Genomic DNA, 13,902 nt, shown 5'->3' with positions numbered 1-13,902 from the left:
ATGGATGTTCGGTCATTTTAGAATTTTAAAATAGTCATGAATACATAAAAAAAAAATCACGAGAGACAATTCGGACAGTTATTGACTCCAGTTAAAAAACACATTTTAGGCAAATATAGAGAAACTATAAAATGTAACATTTTGTAGTGTTCACATTGGATTTCAAGATGGCTGACACAGCATTATAATTACAACATATACCAGACCAATTCACATAATCAAAAGCATAGACACAAAGTTTGTGATTGTGTGTAACTCACTATGTGGCTTATTCAACTTTTTAGAACCAGACATTTTGAAAATGGTGACGTAAAATGGGGTCGAGGTGAGGAAATTGAACTCTAATATCTCTGGCTTATTTGAACCCCACCTGAGCCAAAAAATCTTTTTCAATCAATGACATGCGGCACCAGACTAAAATGTGTGAATGATTGTTTGTATATGTGTGCCCTGTGATTGGCCAATCACCAGCCCAGGGTGTACCACGCCTCTCGCTCCAAACAAACTCATCTTGGATTGGCGCCAGCAACACTAATGAGGACAAGCACAATAGAAAACGAATAGATGGATGGCGTTGCACCATCAAAGTCCATCAATTGTCTTTAATGCCGTACCTCCTGCCGTTAAGATTTGAAAAGCGCGCAACATAGAGATCAGGTGAATCTCTGAGAGACAGTGAAGGACATTCGTAGCAAGTGCTTGCATAGATTACTGCAAGCATTCACATCTAAAACAAGACACCGCTTTGGGTTTCAATTACATCATGTGACATGCTAGGCAAATCCATACCCCATGATGTAAAACAATACTCGTCAGCATCAGTTTATTTTCTGTGAGCTAAATCCTTGGTGTTTGATTACAGTGATAGTGATAGTGTTTCATCTGTCAGTGTCGCTATAGAGGCAGAATTTTGAAATGTGTACGAACGACACACAGGACTGATAACCAAAGCATCAGATTAAGGCTCCAATCTATGGCGGCCATTAGGAGACTAATTACCTCCACCAGTCAAGGGTTAGCATTTGTTAGCTTCTCTAAAAAACAAATACATTTAACATATTAAATTCAGGCTTTAATCTGGATAAAGGTGGAGAACTAGGAATGTAGGCGCAGTTTTCCATTTGACTAACTGTCATGGTACGGTCCATACTAAAATCAAGATAGCATATTGTAACGTCTTATGGCTACGGAAGAGGATTAGGGCCAGTGAAGAGAAAAAAAAAAGGGTTGGCAGGATTCTGACTTTATTCTCAGAATTCTGTATTTAAAGTGAGAATTCTCACTTTAGTCTCAGAATTCTCACTTTAAATGAATTCTGACTTTATTAGTGCTAATATTATTCTCACTTTAAAGTCAGAATTCTGACTTTAAAGTGAGAAATGTGACAAATTCTGACTTTAAAGTCAGAATTGTAAGATTAAAGTCAGAATTGTGAGATTAAAGTCAGCATTTGTCACAATTCTCACTTTAAAGTCAGAAATTTTTGATTTAAGTCAGAATTCTGACTTTAAAGTCAAAATTCTGAGAATAAAGTGAGAATCCTGCCAAACTTTTTCTCTCTCTCTTCACTAGCCCTAATCCTTTTCCGCATTTGTCAATATGAATTAAAAAAAAAAAAGCTCACTAATAACTAACTAATAGACAAAAGAAATCTTTATTCGGTGAAACCTTTTATACTATTCTAGTTCCACTGCATCATTGTAAGATCATTGCAAATGCACAGATTGTGTGTTGCTGTGGTTATTATATCCTGTGTGTGTTTTCACAAGTGTAATTGGGATGCTCGAGAGAACATGTTGACTTAACAATTAGCAGTGAAGTCGGTGCAAACTGCAAAGCATGACGCCGCAGACTTTTTCTCCCCCTGGATTTCTTTTATCTGAAGTACATGTCTCCAAACAGCCTCTTATCTGCCACTCAGGAACTTGGCTAGTTCGCCATATTCAAATCAGGGTCCTGCGGGCAGGCGGGGGGTTAATAAATAGCCTGACGAGGCCATGTTGGGAGGTGTTACATTGTGTGCTAGCACGGGTCAGCCTAATTAACACAGGCCACTTGTCAATAAGTCATGTGTGAAAATCCAGTCAGGTTCATCGGGGAGCTGTATATATGCAAAAGCACACGCCACTGTCAAGATTTTTTTTTTTAAAGATTTTAAATTGAACGTGCACATTAAAGCATTTTTTTTTCTGACATACTCATGTACTTTCGGGGGGCTGTGCTCTTTTCCGAAAAAGTTTGCGAGTGACACAGTTCAGCCGGGAATGTGAGCTCCCCCTTTGAGCCCGTGGCTAAAAATAGCATTGTGTGCCAGCCCGGGCTCTGTAGGCCATGTTTTGAAGTAGCAACATGGAGCCTGGCCCCGCTCTGTGTTTTTAAGAGGTCACTGCCTACTCACTAAGTAGACCGGATTCATTCTGTGCCACTGACAAACCCGACGTCCATTAGCATGATGTATGCCTCGCTAGGCTTTCTGCTGATGAGTCATGACTAAAGGTACGATTACATGGCAACAAACAGGTGTTTCATTAGAAAATACTATATTATGCGTAGTGCTTCAAATAGCGACACTTCACCCTAAACCAGTGACTCGCAAATTTTTCGCCTAAAACCTAAAAAAAAATAATAATACGTACAGAAGCTCTATAAGTACCACCATCATGACCACATTAAATGCAGTAGCATTTCAATGAATTTTATCTGACTAAATGTGAATTTTGGAAGTTTAAAATTATACTTTTGTACCATTCTAAAATAATCCAGGTAACATTGACATTTGTTGCTCATTCCAGTCAACTATATCTTTATTACATCGGATGTGTTTTTATTAAGAAATTGTATAAATCTTTTTGGGAAGTTTTTGTTCAAATGAAATTTTAAAAAAATTATTAGGGGTGTCAGCCGATTACATATTTTTTATTGTAATTAATCACATGACTTCAATAGGTAACTCACGATTAATCACAAATTTTATATCTGTCCCAAATGTACAAAAGTGTGATGAGTGTGATATTGATTTATGTTGAGGTTATTTTTCTGCTACTAGATGGCATAATTACATTTGTAAGACATTGGTGACATTTCATATTAAGAGCTATCTAATCTTTAACATGAAGTAACTTGTGAAATCCTGCACATTTTAAAAATGGTAAAATACAACTTCACCGATATAAGCCAATATATGCATTATTGTTAAATTTATTGCTACCAAATTTTGATGTGGACGTGTCTGCTACGTTGCGAATGGAATTCCCCCAGTACAAGCTTTCCAAGTAAGGGGCGGTCATTAATAGCATGTTAAAAAAAATGGTGGCAGTAAAAGTACTTTAAATTAACTCAAAATTAAATTAACACACTCATTTTGATACCCATAATAATGATGTGAATAGCCTTAAAAATACATCTTAACAGCCAGTTAGAGGGAAGCTAGTTAGATACCCGTTCCTGAAAAAAGTCTCCAGCGTATGAATCATGTCAGGCTTAACTGTGAAGCATAAATAAGGGTAGCTAATCAGCTCAGTCGCCCGTAGGACACCTCCTCATGCCTTCCTGTTATATAAGAAGCAGATCTTTCTCAACATTATTTATCCACATTGATGTGAACAATAATGAATAAACTGCTCCACTGCAAAAGCAGCAGTAATATCACAGAAGCGCCAAAGTGGAACGAGTACAAACATAGAGTGTGTGTAGAAAAACTGCCCTCGTTAGTTAGCAGATGGCCCCTGTGACGCACAGGCTCGTGTGTGTGTGTGTTTGTTTGTGTGCGTGTGTGTGTGTGCGAGACAGACACAGTGAGAGATGATGATTCAGTGTCTTTGTGGCTACCTGTTCTATGTTGTTAAGTGAAATATTTTTAACACGTGAATGTTTGGAAGTCCTGCTTCCATGCTGTTGTCGCATTCAGCACAAAAATGCTACCAAAATGAGTCGTGTTAATTGATTATTCAAAACCAACCCATCGCTCGTTGCTGCACACAGGTGGTAAGAGGACAGACTGACAGACAGATGGGCGGACAACTTTAGCATCCAATCACACAGCAGGGTCGCGCAGCCGAGACACTCAATCTGGAACGTTGTGGGCATCAGACGTCCAGAGCGGAGCGTGCTTTGCTCTTTTCCAAAACATGCCGCTTCTTCAGCAGGCACGCGTAATCAAGTGCAGTGACGCTGGAACGATTCCAAAGTGTACAATTGACGAGCTCACGAGTAGACATGAGTTATGCAGTCCTTGCCGGCAAAAGGAGACTTGTAATTTCATCATTTACACAGGTATGTGTGTGAGTGCGTGTGGAGTTGCACAGCTGCCTCCAACTGCACGTGAGCCACAAGTATTGGCACAAATGTACACACAGGAAGTGAAGTGAACCGTATCGAATAGACAATCTGTGCCTCTCATGTCAACATTAATATGCAGTGAACTCCTCTTTATCACGGTGAAAATCTGCAATACAGAGGTAAACAATGACAATTCGAACCAGACATTGCGTAGTTATTTAAAAAAAACTTTTTCGGAAAAATATTTCGATAACTGATGAATCGACTTTAACTATGGGATGCTTTTAAAATCCAATAATTGCACCAAATATATATTGTCAGGCGATCAAATTTTTTAATTGTAATTAATCTTCTTCAACAGTTAACTCACGATTAATCACCAATTTTATACCTGCTAAATGTACAACAAAATGTTTTTTTTCTAAATTTTCATACTCTTGTTAACATAAAAGTGGAAAAAAAATGTTAAACTAATAGAAATATGGGGGCATCTTTTAGTCATTGAAACAGTAATTTCATAATAATTCATAAAATTGTGTTAAAACAAAAAAAAAATACTGTACTGTAAAAAATGAGTGTGATATTAATTTGTGTTGAGGTAATTTTTCTGCCACTAGATGGCATAATTGCATTTGTAAGACATTGATGGCAGCTTGGTGCATATTTCTTTTCATATAAGAGATAGCTATCTAATCTTTAACATGAAGTAACTTGTGAAATTCTGCACATTAAAAAAAAAAAAAAATTCAACTTCACCCCAGTCTCTACAGAGATATGCATTATTATTAATTTTATTGCTGTTCATTTTTGATGTGAACGTGTCTGCTGCATTGTAACTGGAATTCCTCCAGTACAAGCTTTCCAAGTAACGGGTGGTCAATGATCAGGCGTTAAAAAAAAAAATAGTGGCATTCAAGGAACTTTAAATTAATTCAAAATTAACGCACTCATTTTGACACGTTTTTTTTTTAAGGACAGTCAATGATCAACATTGTCCTGACTTTCACTCGATAGTGTAATTAGACAACATGTAATTCTCAAAGCAAATAATCGGGCGGATGCTGGCTTGTATCTAAAAAAAAAAAAATAATACATTTCAAGTCACCACTATAACATTACATTATGTCAGCATATTTGCATTCAAAGCAGTAAAATGCTCAGAGAAATTGAACAAATCCTAACAAAACCGAATGTTTGAGATATCGACTTTTGGAGAGGACAAACAGTTGTCGACCACAGGATTTACAAAGGGACATCGCCAACTATTGGTCAATCATGTCTATTACAGCACATTTTTTGCAGGTCTCTATGTGTACTCCACACTATATTCTTCCTAAAAAATATATATTTTTAAATATATAACAATTCTATAAATAGACTTTAGCACTGAATATCTGCGCCTGTGTTTTAGTGTGTACATGCAACTCTTTAATTCACTAATAGAGTTGTCCGGCATACCTCCTGATTGGCTGGCATTAAAAGAAGCTTGGAATCGGCGGAAAAATACGTTTCCATCAAATTAAAGTCAACGGCAAACGTTTGCTGCTGTTCCCCCGTCGAATGAAGTGGAAATGGACGTCATGTGTCATCTCTCCATACCATGAAGGTCTGACAGAAGCAAACGTTTGGCAGAAGTTCGGAAAATTGCGCCAATGCTCGCTTCCCCTTCCAGACAGCAGGATGGAAAGGCCTCGATGAGCACGCACATACTAAATTCAAACCATGCTTGTGTTGTTTTTCAAAAGCTAAAAAACACATTGTTGCGACCGTCGCGGTTCGTCAGCAGACGTCAAGCTTTACTCGAGGCCTAAATGTGACAAGTGGATTTGACTCTTCCTGTGAAAGCTAGAGAAATGTATACAATGTACACTATGTGTGTAAGAGTCACATGCATGCAATGCTACGAACGTGTAAAGATGTGCACTGATGATTTTTGTTGTTGTAAAGGTGACATGTGGGTAAACTGTCAGGAAGCAATTGTCACACATTGCTACTTGAGTGTCTTGTACAGTAGATACTTAAAGACTTAAGAACATTGTTGATCATTATTACAGTCGTTGAGTACCGTTTCACTGCTAAATATTAAAGCCTAAACGAAAACATTATTTGACAGATTAAAGAAAATAACAAAATAACAAAAATAGCTTGTGTTTTAAACCGAAGAAATACTGGGGCGGGGGTTTTCGTGACAACAAAAACAAATTGAAGGGCTATTTTTATTTTTTAAGAGAGATAAAACTATGACTTAAAAGCAAATGATCAAACTTGGACACAAATTAGAGGGGGGGGGGGGGGGTTAAAAAAAAAGTAAGAGGAAATGCAATCAAGTCTGACTAAAACATAAAGGAAAAAAATGATCCAGAAAAGTTCTTTTTGCGTGACTTTTCCTAAGAGCGCGACGTTGCTGGCTTTTGACTCGACATCCAGCATTTGCGAAAGACGTCATTACAAAGCCTCGCAAAGTGGAAACTCTCCTCCTCGGGTTTTTCTCTCTTTTTTTCGCAGGCAAATCAAGCCCCTTTCCACTGTGGCTTTTGCTAAAACCACGGTGGCCCTTTCAAGTTTCTCATGCCAGAACTTTTTGAGAATGTGGCTTAGTGGCTTGTGATCGGCAGTTGGTCACTACATATTTTATTTATTATTAGGCTGGTTCCTACTTCTGTTATGGTTGAGTGTGGTAACGTTTATTTAAAAAAAAAAAAAAAAAAAAAAGGCAAATATAGAAGAAAGAAATGCAGAGGCCTTAAGATTGAACCCTGTGGAACTCCATAAGAGAGTGGAACAGAGGGATTTAGAACTACCCAGGCGTAATTGTGTCCGCTAGATATGATCTATTCAAAGAGTGCTACCGGTAACGTGCTAGTGCATTTCAAACCACAAATAAGATCACGACTAGATGTTGACGTTTCAGGTCAGTGTGAAAGGGTACAGCAACCCTCATTTAACTGTAGGTGTGTGTATAGTATTTTTGAAGTAGGGAGCCCCCCCTGCTAGTCATCTGTAGAGGGTCTCCCTCTGGTTGAGGGGGAAGTATCTCTGCGTACGTTGTACCAGTACATTTGAGAGAGTGGAGCAGCAGTAAACGAAACTTCAGACTCCACTCAAATCTCTCTTTCGTTTGTGGCTTTCTGGTCTCGAATTTAAGACAAAGCCTGCTGGGATGTCAAATGTCACTAACGTACCTTTGTTGCACACTCATCGGAGAGTCATAGGTCAGAGCAGACGACTCATGACATTTCTTATAAAGGACACGACGAGCGCAGGCAGTGGAAGTCCGGTGGAGGCGTCGCGACAACACTTGATGAACGCTTTCGACGCCCAAATTCAAGTTAGGAATAAACTCTCGATAACAAGTTATATATTTTTACGTAAAAAATAAATAAATAAATAAATAAAAAAAATATATATATACTTTTAGCAGGTGAAATATTCTTGGACAAAAAATGCCTGGTAAGAACAAATATGTCAAACAAAGTAATACATGAGAGAAAATTCAGATTCTTTGTAAATAGAGTAGAGTGTTCCCTCGTTTATCGCGGGTGTTATGTTCCAAAAACTACCCGTGATAATGGAAATCTGCGTTATTTAAAAAAAAAAAATTAATTAATTAATTAATTAATTTTTTTCGTTTTGGTATGATTTTTAGTTTGTTATGAATGCTTTTTCATTCATCATATATGTTTCTTTTTCCATTTACAGTCATGTATATATATATATATATATATATATATATATATATATATATATTAAATATATAAATATATATATATATATATATTTAATAAATATAATATAATATTTAAATATTTAATTCCCCCTCCCATTTATTATATATGTTTTTTCATTTTCGTATTTTTAGTTTATTATGAATGCTTTTACATTCATCATGTTCTTTTTTCATTTACAGTCATTTTTTCCCATTAAAAGTATGATTTTTTTTATTTACTTATTTATACAGCATAGTATTAGCAGTTTTATATACTTTTCTCTGATAGGCGTTAACATTTTCCCACATATTGTATCTCTTATTTAAATAAAGTAGGCCTATACACTCTCAGTGTTCAAACCTTTGTAAATGTCAAAATAATGATAATAACAATAAAATAGAATTAAACTAAAATCCAAAACATTTACTGTATTTATTGGTCCTTTTGAAAAAAATTAAAAATAAAAATCAACTTCCACATATGACTTTTGATTTGTGTCGTATTTGATACATCCGGTCACAATGCTTTAAATTTGTACATTTATAACTGTTAAAAAGTATAATAATAAACAGACATATCAAACATATTAGTATTTCTAAAATTCCAAAAAAACATTTCCCAATGTTAAGGTGTCTCTCCTTTCTCAATTGTGGCGATCTTGCAAGGAAAAGTTATCAGCTGGCTGTTACTGCCCTCTAATGGACTATCCGTGCAATGCATGTGTCAAATCACATGTCAGGGTTTTAATGGGGATTGTATTTATTTATCTTGTATTTATTCTAATACGTTTGGCGTTATTGGCTGAATCTTGGTTAGATTTGAGTTTTTGTAGTCGACTTCCACCTTTTCAGTATTTATCCCCCATCATCAAAAGGCCTCATACATCCCAGCAACGGACTTATTTTTCTGCTCGACAGTTAAGAATGTTCCTGAAAACAATGTGAAGCAAAACATTTGCGTCATTTCACATGGGAATTTTTTTTCTTTTGAAATAGGAACGCGTCAAGTGGATTTGACCAAAATCAAGTCATCTTTGCTCAAAGGTGTCAGTCAATATCACGGGAGGGTGTGAGGTGACAGGTCGTCACGACGCATTGTCGAAGTGAGGTGAATCATATTTTATTCAAATGGCTCGTCACTGTGTGACCTTTGAGTGGGTGCGGTGGAAAAGCGAGCGTGCGTTTCCGTAGACGCCCACGGGACGCCGCATGTCTTCCGATGGACACTTTTGACCCTCGCACGTTCACATTTGGGTCAACAAAACAAACGGACTCTTAATGGTAATTTAACGTTGCTACAAAAACATCAGCGACAAGATAAGTGACATTTTGCGGCGATTTTGACATTGTTTTGTTTTTTTTTTACATGTTGGTCCTCACTTTCTTAATTTGTTTAAAAACATGCATGGTGGCAAACAAGTTAAAACTAGGTAAAGTGCGTGCGTGTGGTTGTGTTGACATGGGGAAGGAAGAGCCTCCCACGCCAACAGGATGACGGGACCCGTCAAAAAGCACACACGTGCACATGCGGCGCAACGAGAACGCTCTTTGTTTTAACGCCGCTCGTTGTCACATGCGCATTTATTTGCTGGCCTTTAATGAGGTTTATGTTGACGTTTTGCTTCAGCATACAGTAGTGATCAATTGCTCACTTTAATCACATGATAGAATCAGATAAGATTCTTTTTCTTAACAACTCAATTCAAATTTGCAACACTAGAAAATTATTGGGACAAATCAAAATATCCAAAATATATTTAGATTAAGGGGGGAAAAAAAAATCTATATTCATATATTGCATTTTTCTACTTTGTTAACTCACTGAAGAGGAATTATCACATGACCATACTTTTTTATTTAAAAAAATAATACTTTTTTTTACAGCTCAACTAATTAAAATTTGCAACACTAGAAAATTATGGGGACAAATAAAATTATCAAAAAGTATTTAGATTAAGGAAGAAAAAAAAATCTAAATTCATTTATTGCATTTTTCTACTCCGGTAACTCACTGAAGAGGAATTATCACATGACCATACTTTTTTTTTTTTTTTTTACAACTCAACTGAAATTAAATTTGCAACACTAGAAAATTTATGGGACAAATCAAAATATCAAAAAGTATTTTGATTTTGAAAAAAAAAATCAATATTCATTTATTGGATTTTTCTACTCTGGTAACTCACTGAAGAGGAATTATCACATGACCATACTTTTTTTTTTTTTTTTTTTTTTTTTTTACAACTCAACTGAAATTAAAATTTGCAACACTAGAAAATTTATGGGACAAATCAAAATATCAAAAAGTATTTCGATTTTGAAAAAAAAAATCAATATTCATTTATTGGATTTTTCTACTCTGGTAACTCACTGAAGAGGAATTATCACGACCATCCTTTTTTTTAATTTTTTATTTTTTTTTTTTACAACTCAACTGAAATTAAAATTTGCAACACTAGAAAATTTATGGGACAAATCAAAATATCAAAAAGTATTTCGATTTTGAAAAAAAAATCAATATTCATTTATTGGATTTTTCTACTCTGGTAACTCACTGAAGAGGAATTATCACATGACCATACTTTTTTTTTTTTTTACAACTGAAATTAAAATTTGCAACACTAGAAAATTTATGGGACAAATCAAAATATCAAAAAGTATTTAGATTTTGAAAAAAATAAAATAAAATCATATATTGGATTTTTCTACTCTGTTAAATCACTGAAAAGGAATTATCACGACCATCCTTTTTTTTTTTTTTTTACAACTCAACTGAAATGAACATTTGCAACACTAGAAAATTTATGGGACAAATCAAAATATCAAAAAGTATTTCGATTTTGAAAAAAAAAAATCAATATTCATTTATTGGATTTTTCTACTCTGGTAACTCACTGAAGAGGAATTATCACATGACCATACTTTTTTTTTTTTTACAACTGAAATTAAAATTTGCAACACTAGAAAATTTATGGGACAAATCAAAATATCAAAAAGTATTTAGATTTTGAAAAAAATAAAATAAAATCATATATTGGATTTTTCTACTCTGTTAAATCACTGAAAAGGAATTATCACGACCATCCTTTTTTTTTTTTTTTTTACAACTCAACTGAAATGAACATTTGCAACACTAGAAAATTTATGGGACAAATCAAAATATCAAAAAGTATTTCGATTTTGAAAAAAAAAAATCAATATTCATTTATTGGATTTTTCTACTCTGGTAACTCACTGAAGAGGAATTATCACGACCATCCTTTTTTTAAATTTTTTTTTATTTACTTTTGTGAAAAATAATTGAAGTGACACGTATATTCACAAGATTATGTATCTGCAAAATTAATTTCCAATTACATAGAATTAGGTATAAGACACAATTATCTGTACTTTGATAATTTTGTGTAATTTTAAGGGGGAAAAATGCTATATTGGGATTTAAAAAATTATTATCACATAGTATGTAATTATGTAATGTGGTTATATTTGTATTTAAGTATACTACTGATTTATTTGAATTTATTTAGACTATGTGTCTATTACATAATTATCATGTCCTGGTATATATCAATATAACTGATATATAATACGATACATACAAAATGACATAATGATTAAACAAGAAAAAGCAATTTAAGAGTAAGAATACCATATCACAAATTTCTTTCTTTCAAAAGTCATTTCGCAATGACGGGGGCGTGAATTGCGAAATGACTTTTCTTCGACTGAGTCGAGGCACGCGTGATCTTGTTTTGCCGCGTTTCTTACAACGTGACGTGAACGCGAAGGAAGGTGAAAAGAATACATGCGGAATTCCCTCACCGGCGGGCAGACAAGCCGGAGTCGTCTTGCCGCCCCAAACCAGTCCGTCCTGCCTGGTCGCCGGCAGGAAACAAAAACGCCCGCGCGGGAACGACTGCGTGCAAAATATGACACGAGGGATTTGTTGTGGGCAAGAGCAACAGAGGTCACAAAAGTTCACTTAGCTGATTGGCCAACTTGCCTGGTGCATTGAGGCTTAATACAGTACATTTTTCCTCATAAAAAAAAAAATCAAAAAATAAAAGCAAAATTGTGTTTTTTTTCTTTCTTTTCCGCAGTGAACGAGATCATCGGCCGAGACATGTCGCAGTCGCCCAGCGGCCGCGGTCCCGCCCGAGCAGCCCACGGCGCGCAGTCATAGCGAACCCACCGGACGCCAGGGTACTTAACTCCCATGATGCAACACCCGTCAGGAAAGCTCAATAAACTGTACACACACATCAAGAGCATCAATCGGGGTGATTCATTTTATTTCTTTTTTTTTTTTTTTACACAAAATCACCCTTTTTGAAACGATCAAAGCATTTATGATCCCAGTGAGGAGGAGAAGCTCAACATTCCGCAACTGTCAATCACCAGGACATCACTCACGCCCCCTGCTGGCAACATGTGTAACTGCCTTATTTGTATTTTTGTTATAGATATATTGTAGATGCCATAAGATGGCAGCAAATCACATTTTTCTATGAGATAAATCTATGGCCTAGCTAAAGGAAGCTCCACCATTCACTTCAACATTGTAGCTTGGCACCAAGCTGCCACTAGATGGCACCAAAGCAATATGTTTTTTAAATTAGACATGGCTTTGGCCTGAGCACAAAAACATCAGCTAGCTAAATAGGAAAAAAAAAAGGCAAACGCCAAACCATGAATAAGCGGGGTTCACTGTATTATTTGTTCTAATTATTATTATTATTACTTGTGTAGCAGCATTGAATGGCAGCAAAGTTCCCTTTCCAACCAAATAAACGCCATTTTATTCACGGGATAAGATGGATGCTCGTCTTCTCTGTGCAATAAAAAAAAAAAAAATCTCCCCGTTGTGCCTTGTTTGCAGCAAGACTAATTTTGTCCAAGTATTTTCTAGTAAAAATATAGTCCATAAAATGTAGTCTAATCTATGCATTCACCTTCAGCCTAATAAGCCTTCTCAAGTCCGAAAATGAAACCTGTAGAACGGCCGGGCAATATAAGACCCACCGAAGCAAATGATCCAAGCCCGCCCTCATCTTTTTTTTGGGGGGGAGAAATTTCCAAACATGAAGTGAGGAAACCCATCCCTGATCGAAACCTGAAGACAGCCAATGCGCCCAGTGTGTGTGAGAGAGATGAGTGTTTCTACCAAATGGAGACCAGAAAGTCCTTTTTTTCAAGCATACGTGTGTCTAAGGCTATGCAAAGTACAATAAATATGACAAAAGGAGTTTGTTTTTTACTTCACAGCTGCAGAAAAGAGAATTTTTTTGAAGATGCCTTAACTCGTTTGTCAGTGTGTGTGCTGTTTTTCTTTTTCAGGGGCCGGGGACAAAAGCGTTGTGGTTGTTTTTAAAGCTTCAAAACAAATCATTAAACCGTGTCGTCTTCGGCTGCAACCAAAGAGCGAACAATACAGCGTGTTGTATTCCCACTTGACAAAAAAAATAACTGTACTCAAATCTATTTTTGATACTTTTTTTCAAATGGATGTCATTCCTTTAAAAAAAATAAAGTTTGGGGACATATATTGTATGAGTGTTGAACGTGATATATAGGTATAAATATATGACAAATAAGGACGACACGTATGACATGACGTTGACAGTGTTTGCAGCTTTTTTTTTCCTTTTGTGTTACCCATCTGTATACAAACTTTTTTTTGTACAGAAACAAAAATTCAAAAAAAAAATTCAAAAAAAAAGGGAAAATGCAGGTTTAGCTGATGTTTACCAAGCCTTGTATTGTCAACTGTTGTATATTTTGTATGTTAAAGGTTTTGTTTTTTTGTAATTTTTAAGACTGCAGTGCTTTTGGAAATTATTCAAAGGGAATAACTTGCATCATGCTGTAGGTTTTCAAAGTAGTGACGATCAATAAAATGGAAAAAGTTTGCCTTGTTT

General features: G+C 35.6%; 1 protein-coding gene across 2 annotated transcripts in view; it reads left to right on the top strand.

The window, feature by feature from the left end:
- The window catches only part of nfatc3a (nuclear factor of activated T cells 3a), a 55,223-nt gene extending 41,331 nt beyond the window's left edge, over window positions 1-13,892 (top strand). For both annotated transcript variants that reach the window (XM_077563134.1, XM_077563133.1), the window contains one exon: window positions 12,085-13,892. In XM_077563134.1, coding sequence (XP_077419260.1) covers window positions 12,085-12,167 — 83 coding nt within the window. In that variant the 3' untranslated portion in view covers window positions 12,168-13,892. The remainder of the gene's footprint in view (window positions 1-12,084) is intronic.
- Window positions 13,893-13,902: the final 10 nt, after the last annotated feature.

The sequence above is a fragment of the Vanacampus margaritifer genome, chromosome 4 (assembly GCF_051991255.1).
Source record: "Vanacampus margaritifer isolate UIUO_Vmar chromosome 4, RoL_Vmar_1.0, whole genome shotgun sequence".
Classification (NCBI taxonomy): Eukaryota; Metazoa; Chordata; class Actinopteri; order Syngnathiformes; family Syngnathidae; genus Vanacampus; species Vanacampus margaritifer.
The sequence above is the reverse complement of the archived record's forward strand: the minus strand, read 5'-3'. Positions and strand labels throughout refer to the sequence as shown.